Here is a 16,307-nt window from a genome sequence, read left to right as displayed (position 1 = left end):
AGAGCTGAAACCATGAGTCGATTGACAGAAAAATAATCTGCTGCAACTATTCTGATAATCGATTCATCATTTCAGTCAATGTTTTTAGCAAAAATTGTGCAAAAGTGTCAAACTTTCTTCAGTTCCTGCTTCTCATGTGGAGCATTTGCTGCTTTTCCTTGTCATATATAACAGAATGAAACAAGATGTCAGCATCACCTTGGCTCAGCCACAGATTTTAAATACAGAGAAAGAAAACTTTTCGAGTTATTACTGTAACAGAATATCATCTCGCATAAAACCTCATGACAAATGTATAATTTGTAACACTGTACATAAGGAAATAGAATTATAAATACATTTAATAGTTCATCTAGATCTTACATTTCATTATTGTGAATGTAGTGATTTTAAAAAATACTGGTTTTAGTACAAATTATAGTATTAACATACATTACAGAACCTTAAGCAATAAGTAGATGTTATTTCATTTCACTTAGAAGTGCCGTGACTTCGATGAATGAGAATCTTCACAGACACATTCACATTATATATCGAAGTCCTGCAAGTCGCCCCAGCTGGGTCCCACCTTGACTTTGGCTTTAAGCTTTACATACAGTTTTACTGCTGACTCCATCTCCCTCTTGACTATCTGAGCAACCTGGCAGGAAGGAGGATTGGTAGAAAGAGAAATTAGAATGTATATAGAAATATATATATACTAGCACTCCTGGTCAAACTTGTATTCAGCAACACCTGCACAAATATGACCTTCACGGTAGAGTTGTCAGAAGAAAACCTTTCCTGTGTCCTCAACATAAAATTCAGCTTCAGACGTTTGCAAAGGAACATCTAAACAAGCCTGATGCATTTTGGAAACAAGTCTCTCTCAACTGTTAAGTATGGGGGTGGATCGATAATGCTTTGGGTTTGTGTTGCAGCCAGTGGCACGGGGAACATTTCACTGGTAGAGGCAAGAATGGATTCAATTAAATAGCAGCAAATTCTGGGAGCATAAATCACACCATCAGCAAAAAAGCTTGCTTCTGGCCATTTTTTGTTATTTTAAAGCTGTACAAGATGGAAATAAAGTAATGAAATATTAAAGAAATGTGTCATCTTTAACTTTATACTGTTTGCACAGAAATTTGACTGGGGGTATCCAAACCTCTGCGTACCTCAAGTGGCGTTCAGGTGAAGATCTCACATACTCAGCATCATGCTTTCTGTAAACAAACATGTACCAAACACTACTGATGAACTGACAAACCAAGTAATCATTTCCATACCTGTATAAGGTCTTCCTCTGTGGTTTCATAGATGAGCTCATCATGCAGCTGCAGGACAAAGTAGGCCCCTCTGAGCTGAGACGTCCCAGGCCTGCGGTGACTGCCGGCTGTGTAACGGACACCGTTTGACATCGTCAGACGCGATTCATTTATAGACTTTGAAATGATGCAGTGGTTGTCTCTGCATGTTTACACAGAATGGGAGAAGAAGATGAAGTTACCTGAGCGTGTGTGCTGGTGAGAGAGCGGAGCAGCAGGATATGTTTTCCGTAGTCGTTTCTGGATGTTCACTGTGGCAAGTTTTACGATGTCTGCCGCTGATCCCTGAACGGTTGTGTTCACTGCCTGACGCTCTGCCTGAATGAGAGAGGAAGACAGAAACACAGGAGTGTCACATTCATTCTACAGGGCACAGTTTCAAAATCGAAATTTTGGCATGTTCTGATGGACAAGCCTGCTTACATGTGCTTTGACATGCGTCTTGCTGTTGGTGATCCCTGGTAGGTACCTCCTGCGGCCCATCAGAGTCTGAACGTAGCCGTTCTTTATGCAGTTCTTCACAGTTTCTCTAAGAAAAGCATTGATCCCTGAAACACAAGACAGGACATGGGTGTAATGTTTCTGTGTGGGGATTTATAAGTTAAATGGACTCATCTTATGTAGGCATGAATTGAATTGGCCTTCCCAGAACCCTCTTAAAAATGTACATGTATGTACACGATCACAACTTTTACAAAGATGTCAACAGCACACAAAAATAAAAGCATTACAAAACATTATATTCTGAGCAATTGCGTATGTCGGATGGTATGATGAACAGAAACAGCAACGTATACCTTTGTATCTGGCCTTGAAACTCTCTATGTAGCAGGCCGCGTCATTCTCCTCCACTCCCATTTGCTCCCCCAAAGACTTGGCTCCCATACCATAGATAATGCCATAGCAAATCTGCAAAGACCAACATGTGCACACACCGGTGAGACGACCCAAGAGAATGCATGCATGACCATCCATCCTCGCTTTCTCTTTGCCTGGTTCTACCTGTTTTGCCTGTTGTCTGAGGCTGTCGTTCACAGATTCTGGGTCAACGCTTTTCCACTCGGCAGCGATGCAGCGAAACACGTCTGCTCCTCCATTCAGCACCTGCAGACATGCAGGGTTTCATTATTTCTTTACCTTTTTATTGAGGTGTGTTGTATCGTGCTTTTCTTGCTGTGTGTCTAAATCACTGACCTGCAGAAGACGTTGATCCTTGGAGAGGTGAGCCAACACTCTCAACTCCAGCTGAGAATAATCAGCTGCCAGTATCATCCCACCTGCAGTACAGTGCCGAAAGACACAGCTGATAGAACAGCCTGAGACATAAAAGGTGAATACACACGCGAAACAGCAATATCATCATAATAACCTGAAAAAGGGACGAAGGCATGTCTCATGCTGACAGAGAAGGCCGGGCCTCGTTCTGCACTGCCAGCTACCGCAGAACGTCTCTTCATTCTGTATCAAAACAGAAGGAGGACAAAGTGTCTCAATCTGTCATTCATAGTGACTTTTACCAAGTTTAACACTTAGAGCAACATGATCATAGATCAGGTGACCTGAACTTTGACCCAAAGAGTTGTTGACCTACCCTGGTCTGCTGGTCATGCGGCAGCTGTCTTGAGAAGGTGGGCTCTCGCCAACCACTGTGGGCATGTGAATCTCAAAGTCTTTGGGGACATTCTGTATGTTGGGCTCAGTGAAGCTCACTCTACCTGACAAACAGAATGAGCTGAGTCACTGCATGTTCTAAATTTACTTCAAATAAAATAGTCTTGCACAATATCATCCTGGATTGCAGAAAAGATTGGTGTATCTGTTGTGTGCACGTGTTTTACCTGTGGCTGTGTGCGTCTGGGCAATAGGGTATATTCTGTCCATGGTCAGTGTGGGGTGGTATTGTTTCTCCCTCTGCAGGGGGAACACCACTTTGGTCAAGGCGTTTGTGATCCGCCTCCACTCAAGAATCACACCTGGCAGCGGGTGCAGGGGGCGAAGCTTCTCCAGAACATCCTGTCGACGTCATTACAATTCAGTTTAAACACAGCTGGTCGTAGTAGTGGCATGAATTTCGTATAACGCAAAGTAGCTTCACCTTGGTGGTGCTGAACTGCTTTCCGAGTCGAACTCTGCCACCGCCTCTCCTGGTGTAGCCAAGAGTCTTCTTACTTTTCAATTCGCCCGCGTCACCGTTTGGAGGCAGGTGGAGCTCTAAAAACAGCACCTACAGTCCAGGGTGCATGTGAGAGAGAGTGAGTTGTTGTGTAGGAGTAATTTGGAATTTGTTTGAAAAACCCGGCCGGGATGAAGAAAACCTGTCTGACCTGTGCTATGTCGTCGATGCTGGTGAGGGAGAAGTTGTGTCCAGCCAGGTTGTAAGCCTGAGATTCCAAAGCTGTGAGTTTGGCTTGCATCACATGTTTTTGTCTTTCGCACTCTTCAACACTGAAGCCCACGCCATTCAATTCCAACAGCGCCAAACACACCTGGGAAGGCATCTCAACGCTCCTGAAAAAGCCTGACAAGTGCATACAAAAACATTACAACAACAGGAAAACCACTAATGTTTACAACAGTGGAAATATTGTATGAGTGTCTGTTTATACCGAGCATGCCGTCTTCCTGTAGCAGGCCAGTGAGATGGTTCATGACAGAGTGTACCAGCACACTCTTGGTCGCTGCCCTAACACGAGGACAGTGTGCATGCACGTTCCCAAGTCCATCCAGCAGAGGTAGTTCTTCAGGACAGTAGACGGTCACCATGTTGGGTAGAGTCCTCTCCTCACTGCCAGGGTCCAGCAGCCAGCATGCAACCTATGGGAGACATTCAACAGGCACGTTGCTGCATTATGAAGTTTCTTTTCGACATTTTATATAAGGTTCTATTCTATATTTCTATATTTTACCAATTTCTATTAAATATTCTTTTTTAAAGCCCTTATGTGTTAATTTTTTAAGTGATTACAGCACCATTCAAATAGTGGTGCACACACTTCTGTCTTCCAGCAAGGGGCTTGAAATGGACCCCCATCTATTACTATTATTATACATTGTATTGTATTGCATTGCATTGCTGTATGATGTTTTACTATTGTATTTCATTACTTATTATCCATTGCAGTTGTGTTTGCTACCTCATACATGCCACCAGACTACCTCACTATACAATATGATTCGACAGTTGTTTACTGTTGTCCTGCACTATTATGTTGCACTATTGTATGTCATGTATATTGTACACCAACTGAGAGACCTGTGTATAGTAAGCTTTTCATTATACCATGTACCTGAGTATTCGTATAATGATAATAAAGTTGAATTGAATTGAATGTAACAGCTTGATCATGACTACTAGGATGTGTGTCTCCACCTGTAAACTGTCCATGTGTATGAAAATGATTTGCCTCACCTTGGGATCCTCACAGTTTCCCTCCAAGCTGATGCCACAGCTCTGGACCAGCATCTTGTACACCTGGATGATGTCATATGTGACAACCACACCTCCTCTATGACCAGCCACTGGCTGGCTCAGACAGGTCTTCACCTGCGTCAGTCTCTCGCTCACTGGCAAATCATCATCCAGTGGAGGAGGGGCCAGACTGGAGCTCAAACCTGAGGGGCAACAGACACACTGAACTAAGGAAACACTTTCGAAGCTTTTGCATATGTTCATGCATGCGTGCGTCTTTACCTTTGCTCTGCTCTTGCTGCAGAGACATGTAGTATGCATCTCTTGCTCCCCAGCAGACAGACAGTCCAATCAACACCAGTCCATCACTGTCTCTTACTGGAAAACCGTCGACCTTGTGGAGCTTCTGATGGGCTGCTGATCCTGCACAGAAAACAGGTGCAGGGATGAGGAGACTGCATACAGCAGCACTCATTCTGCAGTAAAATGGTTCCTGACAGTGTTTTTGGATTAAAACCAGATTTCTCTGCAGCAAACACTTGTCAGTTGTTATCAATCTTTGGGTTAATGCTTGGCAACAATGAACATCACATTTTACTGCAAGTTAATATCACTTCTGTTCATCACTTACCTCTCTTCTGTTTCCCTCCTGTTTCCCCCTCAGGCTGCGGTCTGTGCTCCCTCTTTTCACAGGCCAAAGCCAGAGAGTACCGCTCCTTTGTTTTCCATTCCTTGATGAAAGTGTCAAAGAGGTGCCTGTCGCTTGCCACGTCTACGATGGAGAAGGTCCCTGAGTTGCTGGAACAGAGCGATGCATCCTGGGACAGCTGAAGAGTGAAGCCTTCGTCAGTCACGGGTGACTCTTCATCAGAGGGAATCCCCGGCCGGATGGAGGATGGGCTGAGATTTTGGTCGGTGTGGAGCAGGGGTTTTGTTTCTAGAGGAACAGGCAGAGTCTTTGGCTTCTGTCCCAGCTGTTGTTTGTGGCTGCGATCAGATGTAGAATTGGGCTGTTTAGTCTCAGGCACAGCTTCTGATGGATGATCACCGCCTCCTGGGTGAGATTTAGGACATTTTGTGATTGCTGTTTTTCGTGGCAGGCGCGCTGAGGGAGTTGACTGGTTAAGTGGGTGAGCGGTGAGAGGTGATTGGACAGATGAGGTGGTCAGTTTTACTCTGGGTGTGACAGGTGGTGTTTCCTGAGTCGGGGGAATAAGATCACCAGCAGAGCCGGGTCTCTCTGTTGCACCCTCACTGTCATGTCTTGAAGGCTGTTGCTCTCTAGAATCACTCTCAGCTGCAGTAACCTGCACATTCGTCTTCCCCCTGTTTCTGCCCACCTGCACTGAGGGCTGAGGGAGATCTGGACCTGCTGCTGTATCTGCAGCATTTATGAGTCTATGACTGGCTGTGTGGCCTGGTGTGGTGTTTTGCCAGGACTGGTCTGACATACTAGGCCAGCGGTCAAAGATCTCTTGCAAACCGGGGCTGCAATAAAAAGTGCATCCAGGTGCATTTTGAGGTGCACCCTCTTCATTCATCGTTCCCTGTCTTCTGCCTGGCTTACTGTTACTTTGTGCATTATTATGCTGTTTAATTCTCTGTGTATTGGCATGATAATTAGTGGTTTTATCCTTGTCGTACTCATTTTGAGTTGTGGTAGTAGCTGCGGCGGTGGGCTGTGGCAGTGTCTGTTTGGGTTTAGGTTGTGGTGCTGGCAGCTGCTCCTCAGTCAGATCTGTGTTGGGTTGCTGAGCTTCATGGTGACTTGCTCCTTGCTCTTTCTGAGTTTTCTCTTTGTGTTTGAGCAAGCTCTGCCTCTCCAGAAAGTGTTCACCCACGAGCAGTGAGTCGCCCCACTCTGACAGGTTGAAGGAGGACTCGCCCCATTGGATCGCCTCCTGCCGTCCCGCCTCCTGATTGGCGAGAAGCTCGCTGCGTCTTCGCTCCTGGGTTGACAGAATAGGACACTGGTCTCCAATGTCCTGGCCAGCAGATTCCTCTTCATCCAACTGGTCAAGGAGCTGGTGTGGACTCAGCCCAGCTAGCAAAGAGCTGTCATACAGGCTGTCGAACAGGAAGCTACTGCTTCTGTTGGCACTCTCAGAGGCAGCTTGACCAGCACCGAGGGCCTCATCCTCATCGCCACCTTCATCTTTATCTTCAGCTACATTATCACCACCTGGACGAGGAGAGATCTGTAAAAACAACATCATAGCTGAATAAGATATTTGAATTACATTTACAATCAGTGAATAATGGATGCTTCTGGTCTCTCACCTGGTGACTGGTGTTAAGAATCTGCTCCATCTGGCTATCTGTGAGAGAGATATTGAATCTGGGACATGAATTGTCAAGGGCTTCAAGCCTGTTACTTCCTTCTTTTGTGTCCTTATCCAGCTCTCTTATCTTTTCTGTTTCTACCGACCGATTCAAACCTCTATCATTCCCATCTCTGTCTTGGCATGTCTTCTGAACAATGATTCTTTCTGTCTGAGTGTCCAGTTCAAAGCTGTCACCAAAACTCTCTTCTCCTCTTTGAACAGCTCCCTCGACTTCTTCATCTCTCTCATCTCCCGCGTATAGCTCGGGAGATGAGAACTTATCTACCTCACTGCCATCTATCCGTCTTCGCTTGGCTTCAGGAGAGAATAAGGGAACAGAGGCAGGGGAGACAGATGGGAGAGAGTCTTGGACATCTGCAGAAACACCAGGAGGGTTTTCTTGCACAGGGCCAGGGGCTGGAACAGTTTTGGGCACCTGGCCTGAAGGCGCTGAAGAGAGGCCTGTGGGTTTTGAGTGTGACGTCTGTGAAGTCTCTACATTACCTTGTAGGCTTTTGTCAGTCTGTATAGACTGGAGCACTTTGCTCAAGGCTCTCGAGTGCATCAGTCTACCTGGTTGCACAGGTGAGGCAGTGAGCCCTGTGGTACCATCTCCCATTGATGTTCTTGTAGGTACACTGTGTTGTCCCTCCACTCGAGATATTGGAGCTCTAAACCGAGGAGGAGGCATCATGGCAGGAGAAGGCTGTGGACATGGCATCGGTTGAGGCAGCGGGCTGCACACAATCTCAGCCAATTCCTGTGTCAGGCTCCTTTCAGAAACAGGACGATTCGCTTGATGACTGTCCGGCCTGATTAAGACGATCCCTTTACTCGTCTCTCCTTCTTTGGGCTCTGCTTTGTTGGGCTCTTCCATTGCTTGCTGTGAACTTACATGCTTTTGCCCTTTTCTTTTTTCTTCTGGATCTTCTGTGTCATTTGTCAATAATATTTTTTTATTTGTCTCATCTTTTTTTGTTTGTTTGCTTCTTTTCACTTGCACTTCATTGCTCATGAGTCTGATTTCTGGCTCCGTCCTGTCTTCCTCTCTGTGTTCCTCCAATTTTCTGTTCACTCTGTTGTTGTCAGCATTGGACTTCCCTTGCTCTCTCCTGGCTTCTTCTTCTGCTCTCTCCATTTTTATCCTTTTCTCACATTTGTTTTCTTCCTTATTTTCTTTCCCATGCTCTTCAATATGTCTGTTCTCACGTTTCTTGACCTTGTCTCCCTCTGGGAGATCTTTAATGTTGTCCACTCGTGCTTCCCGAGAGCTGAGATAGGAGGCAGATGAGGTGTCTGACTCCCCGCTGTGATGTTCATCAGAGCTGTTCACAGCAAGAGCCCCAGAGGGAAGTGTAGCCGGGTCCCACTGAACCCCTAACTGGGCCAGGTCTCCCTGAAGGAGGAGCCTTGCCTCAGTCACAATCTCAACAGCGGCTTCCTGTTCTGTCAGAGCTCGACCACCAGTGACCCAGACGCAGCGGAGGCTTCGCCTCTCAGCTGCTTCCACCTCGCTCTCATCCACTGCACGCTTAGAGCTGGGGAAGACAAACAGAATGACATTGCCTTTGCATGTGGGGTCATGTTTCAGGGAGATTATAGCCTGGTGTGCTGATGCATACAGCCACACATACTATATGCACGCTTATGCTTTTAGAGAGGTTTACAGGAATTCACCTGCTTCTATCTCCTTGATTTTGGTGTGTGTTTGTAGCAGTAGTGTTAAGAGTAACGCCTGCACGGTGGAGACAAACTATTTGCTATTTTATATGTTTTTTCTCAGATGCTGGCCCTTAATAATGAAAAAGCCTGTGCATTCTGTAAAGCAATTCATATCCTTGTTTACCCAGTATGCATTCATATCTTAATGGAATACACACACAAACACACACACACAGACACACACACACCTACCTCTTAAATGGGACGGCATTCCTCAAGGCTTTCTCCACATCAGCTACAGTAGCTCTGGCTAGTTCAGCAACAGTACAGAAGCCTTGTGCGTACAGAGTTCTGGCTCGTGTTGCATTCAGGAGGGAGACCCGGACAAGGTCCACCAGCTCCCTCTGGACTCCAAAGCTCAGCCTGGTCTGGTACTGGGACAGCAGCAGCTCCATGTTGTGCCAGCCCAGACGCTTGCAGAACACTGTCACCATACCTGAAGGAATGGCAGAGTGTTTTTTGTCAGCTGCACAAGTGAAAATATGATCTTGAATTACTGAATTATTCACGTGTTGCTTTTTGCTTTTGGTTTTCTTTGAGTTTCTTTGTGTTTGCAGCATAATATGGTACAGTATAGCATGGTATGCTATATACTCACACCCAGACAAAAATGGTTCTGAGCCACATTTAAAAACACACCCACCGTGTCTGAATTACACTATGACCTCATAAACCCTCTCACAGTAACATGATGCAGGACGCATTAGCACTCGAGAATGATGGATATGTGGCTCTGGAGGAAGCATGTTGGTGCTGAAACATCAGCTAATGGAATGAAGTCTACGTTGTTTATCCGTCAATCTAAAGTGCTGCTGCTTCTTGCCTCAAGTTACTATACTTGTTACCCCCCCCCCCCCTTTTTAAAGTAAATCTTGTGTTGAATACAAGTCGGTATATTCTACAGCGCAACACGTCACATGCCTGCATATGTAGACGCAGACTGCTGGAGAGACTGTAACTGCCCACGATTGCAGTTGAATTTGGACACCACTGTTCCCAAAGGCACCTCGCTCACCAGATCCTGTAGCACAAGGGTGGTGAAAAACCTGTGGAGCGATAACAAAGGGGGAATGTAAAGGATTAAAGTTCAATGTGATCAAAACACTTCTAAAACTTTATTTGTTGTTTGACTCTCAGGGAATAGACTGATTTGCTATAGGGTCTCTCTTCTAGGTCACCTTTTATTCAAGGGCCACAATGTTGATAATCAATGTGTATTGAGCATTAAGAAAGCAAACACAATAGCACAAACATCAGGATAAAATAATACATTCATCCAAAACCGAACATTATAAGCTTCACAAAGGTACCCGACTGACCTAATGGAGCCCATACTACGTCACTATTCTGAGAAAGTTTCTCATTCTAATGATTTAAAGGATCTTTTTTCCATCACATTGGCAGAAATGGGCTTCCATAATTGATCGTGTAATTGTGTAACTGTGACTATAATTTAGAATCAAATTAGGTTTGTAAATTCCTGAATGGTCAGTGACTTTTCAACAACAGAAAACAACATGAGGAGGCTATTAGCCAGTACTACAATACACACATATTTTGTCTAAGTAACATAAATGCATTACCGTTTGTGAATAGCCATCTGTCTACGCTGCTTGTCTGTCTTGGCAACAAGTTTGCCGCTGACAGATCGTGCGAGAAAACCTTCCTGGATGCCAACCAGCTCTGCCACTCTCTTCATCGAAGACGAGAGCTGTTCCCACAGACAGAAGAACTGATACCAATCTATGGTGGTCCACTCTGCGTACAACGGGGTGATCTGAGGGGAATTTGGACATAGAGTTAAGATTTAGTTACCAATACAAATATATTGGTAAGTGTTCAGGGATGATTGGGAGCGATGGAAACTTATTAAGCACAGAAAAGAAAACAAGACATGTTAATGCGTACCAGATACAGAATGTGCAAGTCATTTTCCAGGACAAAACCCTTCATGGCCCTCTGGAGATCGGCAAATATTCCCAGAGCCTCTGGGGGGGAGAGGGAGGAGGAAAGGGTGGCAGCACCAAGTTGAGTTGGACGGTATCGCTCCTCTGTATACACAAAGACAGATCAGAGGATGTACAGTTAGTTATTTTAGTGGTAAATCTGAGACAAAAAGACAAAAAGTCTACTTTCATCATATGTCAAGAGCTGAAGAACGCTCACTGAACATGAAAAAGACAGCACAAGTACCTTGTCCTTCCTTCTGGATACTGATAAATTCATTGTCCATCAGCCATTCAACACAGGCCTCAATCGCTCCTTTGTTAGTCTCATCATTTGACTCTTTTCTGCCGTCACATTTCATGCTGGCAGCCAGAAGTGAGCACGATGCATATAACCCCACATCCTGTGGAGTGCTGGCTACACCTCCAACGATGATCTGCGAGTTGGGATGGTTCAGATTAGGGACAGAAAACAATTCTAGCGTTCATGGGGCAGACATTTAGCATGAGATTGACTACACTGTGTTCTGAATTATTACGCAGATGCCATTTTTATTTGTTCTTCCTAAATAGTCAATATGATTGAGGATGTTTTATAACCCCAACAATTCTATTATAAAGTGGATGTTACCTCAAGTAAAACTGCTGCTGATGAAAACAGCTTTTTTTTTTTTAATCATCTGAAAAGAACTCAACGCTAAAGGGACTCACCATCTCACTTCCAATATTCCAGCCCAAAACATTACTCCATCCATCTGGACCACCCAGTGCAGCCTGGCACTCAACAGTGAACATAATAATTTGGAACACAGCGTAGTCTGATCATACATCAATGGCCCCCATAGAACTATTCTTTAAGGACATAATCATGATCTGTGATCGGCCTACAAATCTTTTCCATGGGTGCCAAGTTCATTGAGATACATCCATACCTCCAGGATGGCTCGCAGCATGCTGGTGGTGACACCCTCTCCCTCTCTTCTCACTAGGCAGCTGCTGATTGGCTGAAGAGCACCTTTGAGGAGACTAATGCCTTTCTGACGCTCTGCCTCTTTACACACCAGCACACTTTCACCTGAAAGAGGATGATCAAAATAATGTCAGACCAAAAGAGACGTGTTTTTTTTTAAATTCACGTCTCAACTGACATGTGCTTCATTATTACTGCAGAGGATCATGTTTTGTTTTCTCTCTCTCTGAGTAAGAATGAACAAGCCATAATCCAGCCTTCTTTTCTTTGATTTGTACCTGTTGTGTCGACCCCTTTTCGCCCTGCTCGTCCAGCCATCTGTTTGTACGTGAGCGGGTCCAACAAGTGTCCATTGAAGGTGGGAGTTCGAATGATGACCCTGCGAGCTGGCAGGTTAACCCCTGAGGAGAGCGTCGAGGTGGCAGCCAGGACTCTGACCATGCCCTGACGAAAAGCTCCCTCCAACACATCGCGCTCATCAAACGTCAAACCTACAGAGACAAACTTGTTCTTATTCATACACTCAAAAAACGGACTGCCATTTGTTGAGGTTACAAAGCTCTCGTGAGTGTGTTCACCCGCGTGGTGGAAGGCAACCCCCCACTGCACAGTACGCTGCAGGATGGGGTCCAAACCGGCTGGAGTTCGTCTCAACTGGGCCACAACATCCACTAATCCGTCCTGATCCAGACTCACTGGCTGAGGCTCTGCTTCGCCCCGACCATCTGAAAGGATGAGGCGTGAGCTACGAATGCGGTGTGCGCAAAAAGTAAATGATTTTGAGATGACACTTAAATTCCAAGTACCAGCATGTCTGACGTTGTAGAACTCTCTGGCGATGCTGTCTGCCAGTTTCTCACACCAGTTCTTTGAGGGGCAGAACAGCAACACCGAGTGACCCTCGCTCACAGTTTCATAGCACAGGCTCACTATGTGGTCATCATCACCCTTTATGAAAGTGCAAAATCACACAAATGATTATACTACTGGTCTTGACAGTGTGGGCATCCCTCATGGTAACACAAAGGATAATATCGGAACTACACTTGGTTACCTTAACGTGGAGCACAGGGGTGAACTGCCGGACCACGGAGAGGCTCTTGTCATAGATGTTGCAGCCCACCTTGAGATGCTCCTGCAAGGGTACAGGTCTGTAGTCTGTCTGATAAAGCTCTGCCCCTAACCAGCTCGCCAGGAGAGAGAGGTTAGGCAAGGTGGCGCTCATACCTACGATCTGTACACCCTCAGAGAGAGACCTGCAGAATGAGTTGAACAGATTAAGACGTGTGCAACACTGCAGCTGTTACACAAAGACAAATGTAGATAAAAACACAAATGGACACAAACCCTGTGGTGTTCTGCTTCTGTGCAATGTAGCGGATTTTGGTTAAGAGCAGTTCTAGTAGGTATCCTCTTCCAGAATCTCCAACCATATGTAACTCGTCCACCACCACCATGCCTATTAGTACAAAAATAACACAAGCTTTCAAACGCTATGTTTTATACTCAAGAAAATGCACAATGATTACTGGTATCTTACCTAGTAAACCCATACTGTCCTCTTCAATGAGTCTGTTGATGAGAGAATTGGCTTTTTCTATGGTGCAAACAGCCACGTCCAGCGCTGTGAACCCTCCAGTAGCCGAGGTGCTGCCCATATATCCCTCCACACGAACTCCTGCCTCTTCAAACACACTCTGCAAGGCCACAGATAGATGGAGATACTGTATACACACAAACAGCACAGTGCCCATAACAACATGCAGGTATTTTTCTGTTCATCTCTCCCTCACCTGAAGGTAGTGCATCTTCTCTTTGGCCACAGAGACAAAGGGCAGAATGAAGAGAGCTTTTCTTTTAGTCTCCAACACGCGCTTCAACATCAGCAGCTCTGACACCAGAGTTTTTCCAGCACTTGTGGGGGCTGACAAAGACAGAATAGAAAGCTGAAAACGGCCGAACAGTAACTCACCCCTTCAATCACTTGATAAAGAGTTTCTTACCAGAGTACACCAGGTTACCTCCCTGCAGCACCTGTCCAACAGTGAGGCACTGAGCCTGCCATTCGAACATGTGAGTCACTCCGTGTTTCTGGTAGCGCTCCAGGACGGGTTTTGGTAATCCCCAACTAGATAACAGCAGCTTTTCAGCTTGCCCCGTGGGAGCGCACAAGGCAATGCCTAAAGTATAGCACAGATAAAGTATTCCCTTTACACATGGCATTAAATCAAGCTGGTGAATGGAGGCTTTCGGGTGTTTTGAGCACAACAAAGTCAAAATTTTGTTTGGAAACACCGTCAAAGCACAATATGAATTGACACGATAAGAGCTTAAGGTGGGTCTGATCTTGAACCCCCTGTCCTTAAGAGGGTCCTTGTATCAAATCTAATTCTAAGACCTTCATTTAGTTTTAGCATTTCTGCATCCATACCTTACTGATGATGAGAGAGCTGGTGGTAAGGGGGGGGTTAAACAGGGCCCAGCAGCTCATTCATGCCCTGCGAACTGTCAAAGCATCAATAACACAGTTAAAGAAATTATAAATGTCTTCACCTGGCTGAGGTAAAGTGCCACTCAGAGTGCTGAGGTCTAAGCCACTGGGGACCGTGAGTACAGAGGTGGACTGATTCTGTAACGACTGGTGGAGTTTGGCCTTCTTCATGGCCGCTGAGAGGCGAGAGGGGCTGAACAAGATGTAGTCTCTGGATACATCCAGAGGTGGGTCAGCATTCATGTTTGGCCCACTTTTGTCTTTTATATGAGGAGAACTCCTTCCTCTTGGTCCAAGTTTCTGTCTACTGAAACACACAGAGTCAGATTTGTTTACGCACAAGTACAAATGCGGATAAGTGAAACAAAAGAAAACCACATTAAATCTCACTTGGTGGTGCTGTCTCCTTGCTGACTGTCTTGGCAGGACGGTCCATTGATGCAGGTGGAAGCTGGGGGTGGCTGGATGTTCTCTGCACCCATATGAGCACGCTCCACTTCCTCCAAGTCCTCACTGAAGAGAAGCCTCTGAGCAAGGTCTTTGCAGTCAGCTCTCCACCCTGGTCTCTTACAATCACCACTACGCCCAAACACTCTCTCCTGGGTGCTCGTGGGATGACGTGCTCCATCACTCTCCCTCTTATTGTCTGCAACTGGGGCGAGAGCCCGTGAAGGAGCAAAGACAGCTGACGATGCTGGCTCCTCCTGAGCATCTCTGTGTGCTTCTGTTGGACAAGCACTGTTAGCTGCAGGCTTCACAGAGTCCACAGCCTCCAGCACCTGCAGTATCTCTTCATCAAGAGCTAATGTGGATTCTCCCAGTGGAAACACTGCTCCTCCGCCCTATGATGGAGATTAATACATGCCATGTGTGATCTATGTAGATGTGAAAGAGGTGACAAAGAAAAGCTCTCTTTCAACCTGTCCCACTCACCATGAGGCTGCCACCGCTTCTGCCCTCTGATCTGCTTATTTTGCCTGACAGATGATGGGTTTTCTGCAATGGTCTGTCTCCGTCTGATGGCTCATCAGGAGCTGGAAAGCTGTGCTCAGAAAAATGCAAACACTGTCAGGTGTCTCTAGGTAACAGGGGGGATGTGATCAGGCAACCATATTAATTAAGTGAAACCGTGACTTAAACTTACCCTTTTTTCTTCTTGATCTGATGCCGCCCCATGTAGCTTTTCCTTTTCAGGGGAGGACCCGAGGTGCTCATCCTGAAGACGTTGGACTGCTTTTGATAAACGCGTGAGCAGGCGGATGTGAACTAACATGACATCAGTTTAAGTCTTGACACGAGTTTAGAAACGATGCTTAGCGACGTGTGTCACAGGAAGCGAAAACAAGCGTCCCCTACAACTCTTTATTTTGGTTGCTAAGCGTAAACATGTTCTCTCTGTTGAACAACGCTGAGCAAAATCAAAAAGTCCGCCGGAGCGGCGCCCCGGTGCTCCACAAAAACAGTTCGACGGAACAAGTAGTCGAATACAAACGTTCCGAGGTACTACTAATACTGCTTTTACTAAACGTAATACCGATATTGATAACATTAAATAGAAGCCCTTTATTAAATGTATGGAACAAAATATTTATTCACTAATTGTTTATGGTTGTAGGCCTAAGCTATTGTCTTAATGCTCTGTGTGTGTGTGTGTGCGCTCAACTGGATGAACAAAATTTACGTTTATTAAGCAACGGTTTTTATGGACCGCCACATTGTGCTGTGATATATACTGTAATATATATACATAGTTTGTCATTTTCGTATGCGTGAAGCACTTTATAAATGTGTGTTTTAAGAAGTGCTAAATAAATACAGCTTTACTTACTTACTTACTGGCTAAATTGTCTATGAAAAACTGACAATAAGCTCATAAGTCAGTTGTAAAATATGAAAAGGACAAATATGCTACAGTTTTGAAACTGTCCATAGTAAAATGTGTGGTTAAATACAGTGAACTGTCAGCAGTATGGATTTAAAAAAAAAAAAAAAAAGAAGAAGTACATGAACTGTCTATGGTAGTGCATGAATAAAGCAAGTAAATGTTTTATGCATTATTATATATTGTTATGATTTTATATATTATACGTAATTGTTGAAAAAATGTTTCTGAACGGTCAGTATTCCATTTATCAGAA

The 16,307-nt window shown here is 45.2% G+C and overlaps 1 protein-coding gene across 1 annotated transcript; it reads right to left on the bottom strand.

The window, feature by feature from the left end:
- Nucleotides 1-45: 45 nt before the first annotated feature.
- Nucleotides 46-15,577, bottom strand: polq (polymerase (DNA directed), theta). Its single transcript, XM_076727841.1, has 35 exons — nucleotides 15,314-15,577; nucleotides 15,103-15,211; nucleotides 14,560-15,011; nucleotides 14,232-14,473; nucleotides 13,682-13,858; nucleotides 13,472-13,602; nucleotides 13,219-13,375; nucleotides 13,026-13,137; nucleotides 12,733-12,934; nucleotides 12,485-12,626; nucleotides 12,257-12,403; nucleotides 11,957-12,169; nucleotides 11,641-11,783; nucleotides 10,956-11,145; nucleotides 10,671-10,813; nucleotides 10,346-10,539; nucleotides 9,684-9,808; nucleotides 8,955-9,198; nucleotides 6,997-8,578; nucleotides 5,348-6,914; nucleotides 4,999-5,139; nucleotides 4,717-4,919; nucleotides 3,914-4,121; nucleotides 3,632-3,825; nucleotides 3,403-3,531; nucleotides 3,146-3,320; nucleotides 2,899-3,022; nucleotides 2,677-2,765; nucleotides 2,502-2,584; nucleotides 2,310-2,411; nucleotides 2,105-2,216; nucleotides 1,731-1,855; nucleotides 1,490-1,625; nucleotides 1,269-1,375; nucleotides 46-640 (listed from the first exon to the last, which is right to left on the bottom strand). The coding sequence occupies exons 1-35, from the start codon at nucleotides 15,382-15,384 to the stop codon at nucleotides 527-529; spliced, it is 8,385 nt and encodes a 2,794-aa protein (XP_076583956.1). The 5' UTR covers nucleotides 15,385-15,577; the 3' UTR covers nucleotides 46-526.
- Nucleotides 15,578-16,307: the final 730 nt, after the last annotated feature.

This window comes from Chaetodon auriga, chromosome 4, assembly GCF_051107435.1.
Source record: "Chaetodon auriga isolate fChaAug3 chromosome 4, fChaAug3.hap1, whole genome shotgun sequence".
NCBI classification, from domain to species: Eukaryota; Metazoa; Chordata; class Actinopteri; order Chaetodontiformes; family Chaetodontidae; genus Chaetodon; species Chaetodon auriga.
Note: the sequence above shows the minus strand (reverse complement) of the source record. Positions and strands in the feature narration are given on the sequence as shown.

Excerpts from the sequence above, each read along its gene's own strand:
- polq (XM_076727841.1), bottom strand. The coding sequence starts at position 15,384 with ATGAGCACCTCGGGTCCTCCCCTGAAAAGGAAAAGCTACATGGGGCGG. Across the intron at positions 11,784-11,956 it reads AAAAGGGGTCGACACAACAG|GTGAAAGTGTGCTGGTGTGT; the intron begins GTACAAATCAAA and ends ATCCTCTTTCAG. Across the intron at positions 1,376-1,489 it reads TCACCAGCACACACGCTCAG|CCGGCAGTCACCGCAGGCCT; the intron begins GTAACTTCATCT and ends TCCGTTACACAG.